General features: G+C 37.3%; 1 protein-coding gene across 1 annotated transcript; it reads left to right on the top strand.

The window, feature by feature from the left end:
- Window positions 1–2,546: 2,546 nt before the first annotated feature.
- On the top strand, window positions 2,547–4,292 carry LOC113277797 (probable 2-oxoglutarate-dependent dioxygenase ANS). Its single transcript, XM_026526796.1, has 3 exons — window positions 2,547–2,976; window positions 3,072–3,343; window positions 3,425–4,292. Exons 1-3 carry the CDS (start codon window positions 2,710–2,712, stop codon window positions 3,993–3,995), a joined length of 1,110 nt encoding a protein of 369 aa, XP_026382581.1. The 5' UTR covers window positions 2,547–2,709; the 3' UTR covers window positions 3,996–4,292.
- Window positions 4,293–14,536: the final 10,244 nt, after the last annotated feature.

Here is a 14,536-nt window from a genome sequence, read left to right as displayed (position 1 = left end):
GAAGAAAATTTTTGGTGTTCGAATATATTTATCATATACATTATAATCAGACGCTACATTTCAACATAATCTTTCGAATACGTATAATCGAAAGTCAGAAACAGTCTACCCTACCGAATACATCACAATCGGAAGCCTTACAAAACTAACTTCTACCGAATATGCATCACTTTGTGTCCAGAAATTACTAAAGTGGTTGAGCCTAAATAATCGGAAGAAAATTACATAACATATCAACCAATTACTGCGTCTCTAATACTTGTTCTTTCGTAGTATATTCGGAAGGAATAAACACATTTAACTTCCGATTATGGTCGATTTAGGTCTCAGTAATGAAAAACGTTCTACAATCGATAGGAAACCTAAATATTTACCACCCAAATATGACCAATGTTCTTGTGAAATGAAGAATTCGACCACAACGGAAGTTTAAAACAATAACTAAACTACTGAATTCGACCACAACGGAAGTTTATTTCCATATTCACCCTCCCCACATAATAAATCGTTTATATACTCTTCTTCTTTGTTTCTATCAAAAACAGAAATCGCTCCCACCATCTCCATCGCTCCCACCACCACCACCACACTCGATCGCCTCCATCACAACCGAAACTACAACCTATGTTACCTCCGCCGCCATATCAATAGATCTATTGCGCTTTATGTATTCGTTTCTCTACCATTTTTGCTGCTGTTATTGATGACGATGGGGGTGGTGGGGGAGCATATCAGATCTATGTTAGCCAATTCATCCAAATGATTTTTCTTGCTAGATTCGTAATCTTTTGTTCCATTAATTGATGATGGTGGTCGCGGTGGTGGTTGTGATTGAGTAAAATATCAACTCTCCTCCTTGTCGGTGATGATGGTAATGGTGGTGGTGGCGGTGGTGGCGGCGGTGGTGGAGGATATTAAATCTATGTTTTTATTACAAGGTATGAAAGATATTGATTCAATGGGTTTAGTTTCTTAACTAAAAGTTCTTCTTCTCAATAGACAATAACAATCTCAATTATATTTTATAAACTACAACAATTAGTGTTATTGTTGGTGGATGTTGTAGCAACGGGTTTTTTCAATTTGGTTCAGATGGTTCGAATTGGTATTGAAGCTTCATAGAAGACAGTGGCGGTTGCTGCTATGGATTATAAATGGTGGTTGATGGTTCTGTTGGTGGTTACTGCAATGAAGGAGATGAAGCTGTTGTTTTTTATAAAGCTACAGGTGATAATCAATTGGTGTTGTTTATATGTTTTTATGGGATCAATTGTTGTTGTTGACCCAATTTTTTATGGGATCAACTACGGTTGTTGATCCATTTATGGGATCAATTCTTGTTGTTAACCCAATTTTTTATGGGATCAACTACGGTTGTTGATCCATTTATTGGATCAACTCTTGTTGTTGACTCAATTTTTTATTGGATCAACTAATGTTGTTGATCCTTTCAACTATTCTTGTTGATAATATTTCCTTGGATAAGTATAATCATGCTTGCATTTTAAATCATACTTGTAGTTTAAATCATGTAAATTTCTTCCAATGGTGAACCTGTGGTGCAATGGTAGCATGACTGACTCCATGTCAGATGATGCGTGTTCGATTCACGCCAAGTTCACTCCATTTACATGGATCAACTTTCATTTTTGATCCAATTTAGGGGATCAACTACCATTATTGATCCCCTAAATTGGATCAACTTCTACTGTTGATCATTTTTTTTGGATCAACTACCATTTTTGATCCCCTAAATTGGATCAAATTCTACTGTTGGTTCTATTTTTATTTGGATCAACTACTGTTGTTGATATGAAAATATCTGAACCAGTGACGGTGGAGGCGGACTAGTGGTGGTGGTGACGATGAACTAGTGGTGATGGAGGACTGGTGGTGTAATGGTGGTGGTGAAGGAGTTGTGGTAGAATATTAGTGGTGGTGGCGGTTGGTAGGTGGTGGCTGTTCAACGATGGTGGTGAAGTGGTAGAGGAAAAAATTTGTTGCATTTTAAAATAAAGAAAAATATTATATGGCCGGGTGAGGGTATTAAGGGAAACTAATTTTAAATGGATAAGGTTATTCAAAAATAGGGACATATTTATTGTTGTATAAGGATATATTTATTGGATGTCAAAAGTAGGGACATGATATACCAAAAAACTAACGTGTAATTAAGGGAAAATGATAAAGCAACCGAGCTTTTGTCCCGACGTTAGATCCCGCCTGAAACAGATTTATTAGTGGGGCCCAAACCCACCTCTTTTATCTCTGGTGGGTCCCAGGAACTGTGAGAGTCGGGACGCTGTGCGGGATAAAAAATTGGTGGCTCTATCATCTCCGGTAATCAAATGGTACACCTGTTAGTCCTTCACACATGACGTCAGCACCTATAACTTTGACTAACAATCACCAACAATATTCTTACAGTATCATGTAACCATCATTCAATGAATGTCAACTGCAATATGTTTTGAATTTCCCCATTGATGTCAGTGGGCGTTGTTTTTGCTAATTTTGATTAACACTAACAATCACTAGCAGTTTGGTACTTATCCTCCCACTTGCACCCAGCCTATATATATGTTATACATCTACAGGATAGTCATACCACAAACTTCTCAAAAAACACAACACCAAGAAAGAAAAGCAAACTATAGCCTCTCTTCTTCCCTTTTGTGAACCCGATCAAAAGACTTTAAAATTGTCATCATGGATGCCAAGGGGGTTCTATCAGCTGCACCGCAAGAACAGACAGCACCGTTGAAGTACGTCCAAGACCTAGCAATCAATGAAGAACTACCACAAAGATATATCCAGAAAGATGTTAATGTTAATGGAAAGCAAGTAACTGCAGATGATTCTTTATCAGTTCCGACAATTGATGTTAGTCGTTTAACAGATAGTGCATCCATCGAAGAGAAAGAAGAAGAGATGGAGAAGCTAAAATCTGCTTCGATTTCATGGGGAATGTTTCAGGTAAAAAGAAATTGTGCTCATTCGATATAATTTAAAATCTGCATGCGATATAATTTAAGGATATGTTTAATGTGTTAGTCTTAACTGTTTTTCAGGCAGTAGGGCATGCTATTCCGAAAAGTCTACTCGATGATATCTATAATATTTCCAAGCAGTTCTTTGATCTTCCTTTAGAAGAGAAACAAAAGTACGCGTCATCCAAAGTGGACGAGGTATTTGACTTGCAGGGATTTGGGAGCGATTCCATTAAAGAAACTAATGCTGATCAGATTCTTGACTGGTCCGACTATCTAAACCTCGTAAACGAACCAATAGCAGACCGTAACCTCCAGTACTGGCCTGGTGATGCTTCTCTATTGAATTTCAGGTACTAATAACAAACAAAATAAAATCCATATTTAGTACTATCCAAAAATAAGCATTAGTAATTGCGTGTGCTGACCTGCAGGAGCACATTGGATGAATACAGCGTTCAAACGAGATCACTGTTTGAAATCATTATAAAGTCCATGGCCAAATCACTAGGATTAGAGGAGAATGCCTTCTTCGACCAGCTGGGTGATCCACAAATAGTGTATACAACGTTTAACTTCTATCCTCCTTGTCCTAGACCAGATCTTGTTTACGGCTTAAAAGCTCATACAGACGGTGGAGCAATAACTATTCTTCTGCCAGACCCTGAAGTACGAGGTCTTCAAGTTCAGAAAAATGATCAATGGGTTAGTGTTCCATGTGTGCCTGGAGCTCTTCTTGTCAACATTGGGGATTCATTGCAGGTAATGAGTAATGGAATATTCAAGAGCCCATGGCACAGGGCAGTAACAAATTCAGAACGGACCCGAATTTCTTTGGGTAATTTTTATTTCCCACATCACGATAGAGAAATCGAACCTGTCGCTTCGTTAATTGACTACAGTAATCCTAGAAAGTATGACAAGGTAAAGATGAAAGATTTTCTTGCAGTTTACTACAAAAATTATTCGGAAGGAAAGCCTGGGTATGACTGGAACAGCCTCTAATTCTTCTACCACTTTTTATGTTCAATGAGGACGGTACTAAAGTTCTGCAATTGGATATGAGTGGTAACAAGGAATTTGGTTGCGGGAAACGTACATCTGCTAGGAAAAAATCTCAAGGGTTCAAGTTTTTGTGTTTGCATTTTTGCTTTGTAATGTTTTATGTTTTGCAGTCTTGTTTTGTTGTGTGTTTCTTTAGCTAGTTTGTTGGTTTTTCCCGTACACTGTTTGCGATTCTACTTCTTTTTTGTTCTTTTGTTTTTCAATAAAATTTTAAGCTTCGAGCTTCGGAAAAAAAGATCTTTTTTTTTTTTTGCTAGAAGGAATTAAGATGCAGAAGAATTCAAGTGGAATGAAAAATATGCGAACAATCGATCGTCATAAAGTTAATGCAAATGCTTCAAAAAAAAAAAAAAAGTTAATCCAAATATCCTAATAAAAGTAGTACGCGCCCTCTTGATTAATTTGGGCTTGATAAGTCATGTAATTCATTTCAACGTTTCCGATTGTATCCTTCTAATTTATGGTCTACATTGTCTACAAATTATGTTCCCTTTCATTTAAAATCAAGTGCAAATCACCGGAATCCATAACTCATACCAAAGCCAAAATCAATGTCCAAGACTTGTATGCTTTGACTTCTCATTATTAATCATTGTAGCGACTTTATTTACCAGTTATACCTAATTTTTAGGCAATTCGCACTCATATCCAGTCCTCTAAAATTCGTATCCAAATATGTAAGTAATGTTTATCTGACAGTTGATGCAAAATTAGTTATTTTTTGGCTAATTAAGGCGACATTTATATTAGTTCAGCAATGTTTATACAGTGTCGCTTCCTGTGTCTGCAACACTTAAAATTTATCGAGAAAGATGAGAAAACTCTACAACTTGAAAGTTAAAGCTTTAACCATTTTTTCTCCTATACTGCAAAGCAACTGCAATATTCATTAATTCTAGACTGCTAAGTATCTGCGATATTTATGGATTTGTCGATTTACGGTCAGCTAACCAAGGCTGTTGTTACACGAGTTGGTGGTCGGTTGACATCTTGGCATTGTCAGTAATTGTCATCAATACTAGGGAACAAAGTGACTGCAAACATTCTCTTAAGTTTAATCAACGAGTTATCTTGGCATTCAATGGCAGGTCAAAGTACCATTCCTTAGGATTAATCTTATGGTGTGCTAATCAGCACTAGATTAGTCTTCCACGTCAGCTAGGACAACATCTTAAGTCCCATGACAATGCTAATCTAGCACGCTAGTCGCGGAATCAAATAGCGCCCAGAGCTGAATGGTTTAGTGCAACCAATCTCATCTCTCAGATCAAAAAATAAATCTAGATGCACTGAACCATTCCGCGAAAAGGCGATTTTAGTGGCGCTGAACCATTCAGTGCAACTATCTCGCTGCTAGTTCACATGCGAGCAAATATTAGGAGAGAGAACTAGTGTTAACAAATAGACAACACTTTTATTTGGATTGTAAACTCTTTGGTAATCTAGCAGCCAGATCTAGCTCATAGGACTTATTTAGATACCAAAGACTTACAGTACTAGTTACAGGTCGGGCACCATCGCTTAAATAGCCTTAAAAAAATGTTTATGCATAACCTAGCCTGCGCATTGCGCGAGCATAAATGGCCTTGTTATGATATATTAGTATATATCAATTAAGGATTTTCTATATGCTCTTTAATTTTCAGCTGCCAGTCTCTGTAGCTCCGGAATGCGCATAGAGGAACTGTCATTCTCCACGGACACAAAAAGAAGGTCCGCCAATAAAAAAAGAAGAAACAAATGACCATAACTATATATCTCACGCCAATGACCTTGGTGATCCTTTTGACCGGCCGTTTAGGATCATTTTGTTTACTCATCATAGCTAATTGTGTCACCTCAAAACAAATTACAAATGCTTGTTTTCCTATATAAACTCCATCAACTAGAATCAATATTCATTATCAACTGTTCCAACCTTCAAAATCTCCAATCTATTAGCAAAAATCCTCAACTACTTGATGGCTCATCATGGTGTTTCGGGTTTGGTCGGGAAAGTTGTAACTGAATTGGAGCTCAATTGCGATGCTGACGAATACTATAAGGGAAAATTGGGAAACTGCCCCAATTTGGACTGCAATCTTGGAAAACTGCCCCAACGTTAAAAAAAGTTGAAAAACTGCCCCACTGTTAGAAATTTCAGTTAACTCCGCGTGTGCGAGTTCTCACGTGCCAAAAAAGACAAAAACCCCGAAAGATCTGACGGACTGAGATGAAGAAGTAAGCACGTGACTCGCACGTGATATTCAGTGAAATTACCAAAACAATATTACCTTTTCCCATTTTGACTTCTGTGACCATTGTCTCAAATTGGGACACGTCGCCGGAGTAAATGCTTACAGCCGTTGATTGAAAATGCTCTACGTGAACAATTTGAAAGTAAAATGCTTTATGTAAGCATAACATATGAATTGCACTACTAATTTTATAACAATAAAGACCATACCATCATACCATAATAAAGGCCATACCATAATACCATAATATATTACAACCATATTATCTTTAGGTAACATAACATAACCGGTCTTCAAAGTTTTTGGGAAGCATAACATAGCCAGTCTTCAAAGTTTTTGGGAAGCATAACATAACCGTAAGTCTTAATACAACCATAATACCACTGACCACTAGAACAAAGAAAACTAGACTAGACATACTTTGAGTTAGGCTTTCTTTGCCTTTTTTGATGGTTCACAAATATATTTGTCTGGTTCTGTATGTTAACTGTGCCATGGTAAGTTTGACTAAACAAACCAGCAGCTAAAGAAGAACCAGCACCACCTGTGGAAGAGGTGGTTGGTGCAGTAGTTACCTTCTTTGAAACAGATGTAGATGGTGTTGTAGAGGTTGATGGTGCAGCAGTTCCATTTGCCTTCCTTTTCGATCCAGTAGAAGATGTAGCTTTAGCGGCAGAGGTCAAAGGTGCAGCAGTTCCATTTGCCTTCCTTTTCGATCTAGCAACAGATGTAGCTTTAGGGACAGGGTTGAACGTGGCAGCAGCAGCAGTTCCACTTTTGCTTGAAGATGCAGTTGCTGATGCAGATTTTAATTCATATTTCTTCCTGATCTTCTTTGTGTCTATAGTTCCTACAACAATAGTATCTCCATCAACAAGAATCTCTGTTCTCACTCTTTTCTTCTTTGGATTAGATCCAACAGGCCCACCCTTGCATGTTCTGCTGTTGTGATCATCACCACCACATGTACTACAATGCCTAGGTTTGCTTTGTTTATTCTTCTCCATCCAAGATTTCTTCCTTCTTACACAAAGTCTTCCATGATCTCTTAATCTGATTGGAGCAACCAGATCCACCTTAGACTACACAAGATGAAGAAGGGATTATGTTCAGTATTCTTTATATACCTAGATCTATAAAGAAAAAAAAAAAAATTATAAAGAAAAAGTACAAATAAGATAATGTTATTTAAAAAAAGATTCTCAAAACAAGCAATAAAGGTCACCTGACTTTCCCACTCATCAATGTCTCCTAGTGGAGTTATTGACCAAGAGTAAGTGGTCCTATACATGTCCACAGTATAATACTTACTACAGTACCTGCAAACATAAGTGGTCCTATACATGTCCACAGTATAATACTCACCAGCCCCACTAGTACCATCAGCTAAATTCTCATCACCAGCCCCACCACTATCAGGCAAAATCTCATCACCAGACCCATCCAAATTCCATTCCACATCACCAACTCCATCCCTAACATCTTCATTATTAAAAACTTGGACAAAAATTCTTCATAATAGGCACTATCAACAGCATCTTCGTCTTCGTCTTCATCGTCCTCATCATCTGCACTAAGATCATACTGAAATTCTGGCCTGTCATCTGGATGACACTGATCTTCCTCTTCATTCTACAGATTCACTGGGTCTTCACTAATATTAGCATCTTCAATAATTGAACATTGTGTAACAGCATCATCCCAGAACTCCGTTTCTTGCTGATCATGTATATTGTTTGCCACACTAGCTTGTGTTGTCATAACTTCAGGCACATCTTCATTACCAAAGTTCAATCTAGTTGGTCTGAACTCTGTCTTCTGTTGCTGCTTTGTAGACTGTTTCTTAGCTAGTTCAGCTAGTCTTGGACTCTTCCTAACATTAAGCTTCTTACTAACCCTTTTTTTTGGAGGAGTACTATATAGACTAGACAAACCACTACCACTGCCACTGTGTGCACCACCAACTGAACTATTTACCTTATCACTGCCACAACCAAATGGTACATCACCATCAACCATAAACACTTTATACTCAACAAATCCATCTTCATCTGGGACAGCTTTGTTCCACATTTTAATAAAGTCATTTTCCTTTTCACACATAAAATTTTCTTTATCAAACAACATAAGGTTAAACTTTTCTTCCATACCCATTTTGATCATCCTATCCTTCACCATTTGTATAAACCCAAGACCACTAATACCAGCAACAACATTTGGAAAATACATAGGTGTAAACTTATTATTTCCATTGCTCACAGTAACTCTGATGTTCCTATCCATATTACCCTGATATATATACAAACAAAATCCAATACATGCATGTCAAAATCCACACCAGCAAGTCAAAATATTACATACAACTCATGTTAAATAACAATCAAAACTTTCAGTTTCACACAAATTGAACCCTAAATTACAAAAGAAAAAAAAATTCATGAAATCCTTAAATTATAATTTCAATTCGTTTACAAATTAGCACAAAATATCATCTGATTCAAGCATAAAAAACGATTGGGTTTCAATAACTTACTTGTTTATCGACCAATTAAACTGCAAATTTTTCAAACTTATACTTTCATCGTCTCTAAGTATGTTCTTCAGGATCTTTCATCGCTGTAACATTAAGAGAAGAATCTTAATCATTAACAGTTAAAAAATTTCGAGTTCAATCGAGATGAAATTGTAGTGCCAGTCACCTTACCTAATATTCTTCTCATTCTTTCACCTCTCTCGTCTCTGGTTAGATCTAAATGAAACAAAGAAGAAAATATCTTCTCGATATCTTTTAGGGAAGAACTTACAACCGTGTGAGATATCACGTGTGACGGTGACACATCTCACCATAAGAAGTCGACACGTAGGTGACATGTGTCGTGACTGGACGGTGACACGTCTCGTAGATGAACTTCACTGAATATCACGTGCGAGTCACGTGCTTACTTCTTCATCTCAGTTCGTCAGATCTTTCGGGGTATTTTTGTCTTTTTTGGCACGTGAGAACTCGCACACGCGGAGTTAACTGAAATTTCTAACAGTGGGGCAGTTTTCCAACTTTTTTAACGTTGGGGCAGTTTTCCAAGATTGCAGTCCAAATTGGGGCAGTTTCCCAATTTTTTCATACTATAAAGTCTATAAGCACCATCAACTAGTACCAAATGAGGCAGTTTCTCATCTTTTCACTGGTGTTAAAGCTCTTGAAGGAGGAGACGGCCTCAGTCCCGTTCATATCAAGGAATGGAGCTATATTCTTGGTATGACACAATATTATTGTGATCGATCGCATTTTACATAGTACGAGTTATTTTGTAAAAGGGCCGTGTCTTTACTGCCTAATTAGGGTCTGGGTCGTAGAACATGTTGTTGTTGTATTAGGGTCGTAAACTAACTAAGACCGTTATGAAACTGTTAATTGACATTTTCTTATGTTACCAAATCCCCTGACCCCTAGTTGACTAGCATTTACGGTTTAAATATCGTCAAAATATTCATCTCTGAGATCCTAGTCTATCTTCTTCCATTTCTATGAATGATAACTAGCCATTCTGGTGGAGAATAATTCTCTAACACCCGAATTCCGTCCACTCTTTTGTATTATCAGAACTCCGAGATTTCCATTACAATAGATTGAAATGTGATTTGCTTGCTTGGAACTGTTTTTCAGTTCGCGTGTAACTTCTATGGTTGGTCATTTCTCTTATATGTTACCCAGATTAGTCAAACCATGAAACCCTCCCTTGAAAAATTATGTTTCTCGGAATCAACCACATTGGCTTCTCCAATTCAGTACCATAGTGCACTCACGATTGAAATACGTTCTCCAATCTCTTCCGAGTAAGTCAAACACCTCACAATAACGATGTCCATATCCCATATTGTTACCGATAAACGTAAGTATCTTGAATTGCAGATTTGGGTACAGACTGTGTTATAGCTGTACCTCTATACCAGTATTCTGGTAAGAAATCCATCTATAGAAAGTGAAGTAGTTTGAGATGAGTTGTGCTCACTGTACTATAAAAATGCAGTTAACATGTTCGATGAAATTTCTCTAGATAGATTGGTTAGTATTTAGTTAGAATTGAGATATATTGTCATTACCTGTTTCATGAGGGTATAATGGTAAACAAATAAGACGATCAAAATCAGTCAACCACCTTAATACATCAACTGCATCTTCTACAACCCAGACCCTAATTAGGTACACTGTTTGCGATTCTACTTCTTTTTTGTTCTTTTGTTTTTCAATAAAATTTTAAGCTTCGAGCTTCGGAAAAAAGATCTTTTTTTTTTTTGCTAGAAGGAATTAAGATGCAGAAGAATTCAAGTGGAATGAAAAATATGCGAACAATCGATCGTCATAAAGTTAATGCAAATGCTTCAAAAAAAAAAAAAAAAAAGTTAATCCAAATATCCTAATAAAAGTAGTACGCGCCCTCTTGATTAATTTGGGCCTGATAAGTCATGTAATTCATTTCAACGTTTCCGATTGTATCCTTCTAATTTATGGTCTACATTGTCTACAAATTATGTTCCCTTTCATTTAAAATCAAGTGCAAATCACCGGAATCCATAACTCATACCAAAGCCAAAATCAATGTCCAAGACTTGTATGCTTTGACTTCTCATTATTAATCATTGTAGCGACTTTATTTACCAGTTATACCTAATTTTTAGGCAATTCGCACTCATATCCAGTCCTCTACAAATTCGTATCCAAATATGTAAGTAATGTTTATCTGACAGTTGATGCAAAATTAGTTATTTTTCCGGCTAATTAAGGCGACATTTATATTAGTTCAACAATGTTTATACAGTGTCGCTTCCTGTGTCTGCAACACTTAAAATTTATCGAGAAAGATGAGAAAACTCTACAACTTGAAAGTTAAAGCTTTGACCATTTTTTCTCCTATACTGCAAAGCAACTGCAATATTCATTAATTCTAGACTGCTAAGTATCTGCGATATTTATGGATTTGTCGATTTACGGTCAGCTAACTAAGGCTGTTGTTACACGAGTTGGTGGTCGGTTGACATCTTGGCATTGTCAGTAATTGTCATCAATACTAGGGAAACATAAAGTGACTGCAAACATTCTCTTAAGTTTAATCAACGAGTTATCTTGGCATTCAATGGCAGGTCAAAGTACCATTCCTTAGGATTAATCTTATGGTGTGCTAATCCAGCACCTAGATTAGTCTTCCACGTCAGCTAGGACAACATCTTAAGTCCCATGACAATGCTAATCTAGCACGCTAGTCGCGGAATCAAATAGCGCCCAGAGCTGAATGGTTTAGTGCAACCAATCTCATCCGTCAGATCAAAAAATAAATCTAGATGCACTGAACCATTCCGCGAAAAGGCGATTTTAGTGGCGCTGAACCATTCAGTGCAACTATCTCGCTGCTAGTTCACATGCGAGCAAATATTAGGAGAGAGAACTAGTGTTAACAAATAGACAACACTTTTAGTTTGGATTGTAAACTCTTTGGTTAATCTAGCAGCCAGATCTAGCTCATAGGACTTATTTAGATACCAAAGACTTACAGTACTAGTTACAGGTCGGGCACCATCGCTTAAATAGCCTTAAAAAAATGTTTATGCATAACCTAGCCTGCGCATTGCGCGAGCATAAATGGCCTTGTTATGATATATTAGTATATATCAATTAAGGATTTTCTATATGCTCTTTAATTTTCAGCTGCCAGTCTCTGTAGCTCCGGAATGCGCATAGAGGAACTGTCATTCTCCACGGACACAAAAAGAAGGTCCGCCAATAAAAAAAGAAGAAAACAAATGACCATAACTATATATCTCACATGCCAATGACCTTGGTGATCCTTTTGACCGGCCGTTTAGGATCATTTTGTTTACTCATCATAAGCTAATTGTGTCACCTCAAAACAAATTACAAATGCTTGTTTTTCCTATATAAACTCCATCAACTAGAATCAATATTCATTATCAACTGTTCCAACCTTCAAAAATCTCCAATCTATTAAGCAAAAATCCTCAACTACTTGATGGCTCATCATGGTGTTTCGGGTTTGGTCGGGAAAGTTGTAACTGAATTGGAGCTCAATTGCGATGCTGACGAATACTATAAGGGAAAATTGGGAAACTGCCCCAATTTGGACTGCAATCTTGGAAAACTGCCCCAACGTTAAAAAAAGTTGAAAAACTGCCCCACTGTTAGAAATTTCAGTTAACTCCGCGTGTGCGAGTTCTCACGTGCCAAAAAAGACAAAAATACCCCGAAAGATCTGACGGACTGAGATGAAGAAGTAAGCACGTGACTCGCACGTGATATTCAGTGAAATTACCAAAACAATATTACCTTTTCCCATTTTGACTTCTGTGACCATTGTCTCAAATTGGGACACGTCGCCGGAGTAAATGCTTACAGCCGTTGATTGAAAATGCTCTACGTGAACAATTTGAAAGTAAAATGCTTTATGTAAGCATAACATATGAATTGCACTACTAATTTTATAACAATAAAGACCATACCATCATACCATAATAAAGGCCATACCATAATACCATAATATATTACAACCATATTATCTTTAGGTAACATAACATAACCGGTCTTCAAAGTTTTTGGGAAGCATAACATAGCCAGTCTTCAAAGTTTTTGGGAAGCATAACATAACCGTAAGTCTTAATACAACCATAATACCACTGACCACTAGAACAAAGAAAAACTAGACTAGACATACTTTGAGTTAGGCTTTCTTTGCCTTTTTGATGATGGTTCACAAATATTATTTGTCTGGTTCTGTATGTTAACTGTGCCATGGTAAGTTTGACTAAACAAACCAGCAGCTAAAGAAGAACCAGCACCACCTGTGGAAGAGGTGGTTGGTGCAGTAGTTACCTTCTTTGAAACAGATGTAGATGGTGTTGTAGAGGTTGATGGTGCAGCAGTTCCATTTGCCTTCCTTTTCGATCCAGTAGAAGATGTAGCTTTAGCGGCAGAGGTCAAAGGTGCAGCAGTTCCATTTGCCTTCCTTTTCGATCTAGCAACAGATGTAGCTTTAGGGACAGAGGTTGAACGTGCAGCAGCAGCAGTTCCACTTTTGCTTGAAGATGCAGTTGCTGATGCAGATTTTAATTCATATTTCTTCCTGATCTTCTTTGTGTCTATAGTTCCTACAACAATAGTATCTCCATCAACAAGAATCTCTGTTCTCACTCTTTTCTTCTTTGGATTAGATCCAACAGGCCCACCCTTGCATGTTCTGCTGTTGTGATCATCACCACCACATGTACTACAATGCCTAGGTTTGCTTTGTTTATTCTTCTCCATCCAAGATTTCTTCCTTCTTACACAAAGTCTTCCATGATCTCTTAATCTGATTGGAGCAACCAGATCCACCTTAGACTACACAAGATGAAGAAAGGGATTATGTTCAGTATTCTTTATATACCTAGATCTATAAAGAAAACAAAAAAAATTATAAAGAAAAAGTACAAATAAGATAATGTTATTTAAAAAAAGATTCTCAAAACAAGCAATAAAGGTCACCTGACTTTCCCACTCATCAATGTCTCCTAGTGGAGTTATTGACCAAGAGTAAGTGGTCCTATACATGTCCACAGTATAATACTTACTACAGTACCTGCAAACATAAGTGGTCCTATACATGTCCACAGTATAATACTCACCAGCCCCACTAGTACCATCAGCTAAATTCTCATCACCAGCCCCACCACTATCAGGCAAAATCTCATCACCAGACCCATCCAAATTCCATTCCACATCACCAACTCCATCCCTAACATCTTCATTATTAAAAAACTTGGACAAAAATTCTTCATAATAGGCACTATCAACAGCATCTTCGTCTTCGTCTTCATCGTCCTCATCATCTGCACTAAGATCATACTGAAATTCTGGCCTGTCATCTGGATGACACTGATCTTCCTCTTCATTCTACAGATTCACTGGGTCTTCACTAATATTAGCATCTTCAATAATTGAACATTGTGTAACAGCATCATCCCAGAACTCCGTTTCTTGCTGATCATGTATATTGTTTGCCACACTAGCTTGTGTTGTCATAACTTCAGGCACATCTTCATTACCAAAGTTCAATCTAGTTGGTCTGAACTCTGTCTTCTGTTGCTGCTTTGTAGACTGTTTCTTAGCTAGTTCAGCTAGTCTTGGACTCTTCCTAACATTAAGCTTCTTACTAACCCTTTTTTTTTGAGGAGTACTATATAGACTAGACAAACCAC

Source organism: Papaver somniferum, chromosome 1, assembly GCF_003573695.1.
Source record: "Papaver somniferum cultivar HN1 chromosome 1, ASM357369v1, whole genome shotgun sequence".
Classification (NCBI taxonomy): domain Eukaryota; kingdom Viridiplantae; phylum Streptophyta; class Magnoliopsida; order Ranunculales; family Papaveraceae; genus Papaver; species Papaver somniferum.
The sequence above is the reverse complement of the archived record's forward strand: the minus strand, read 5'-3'. Positions and strand labels throughout refer to the sequence as shown.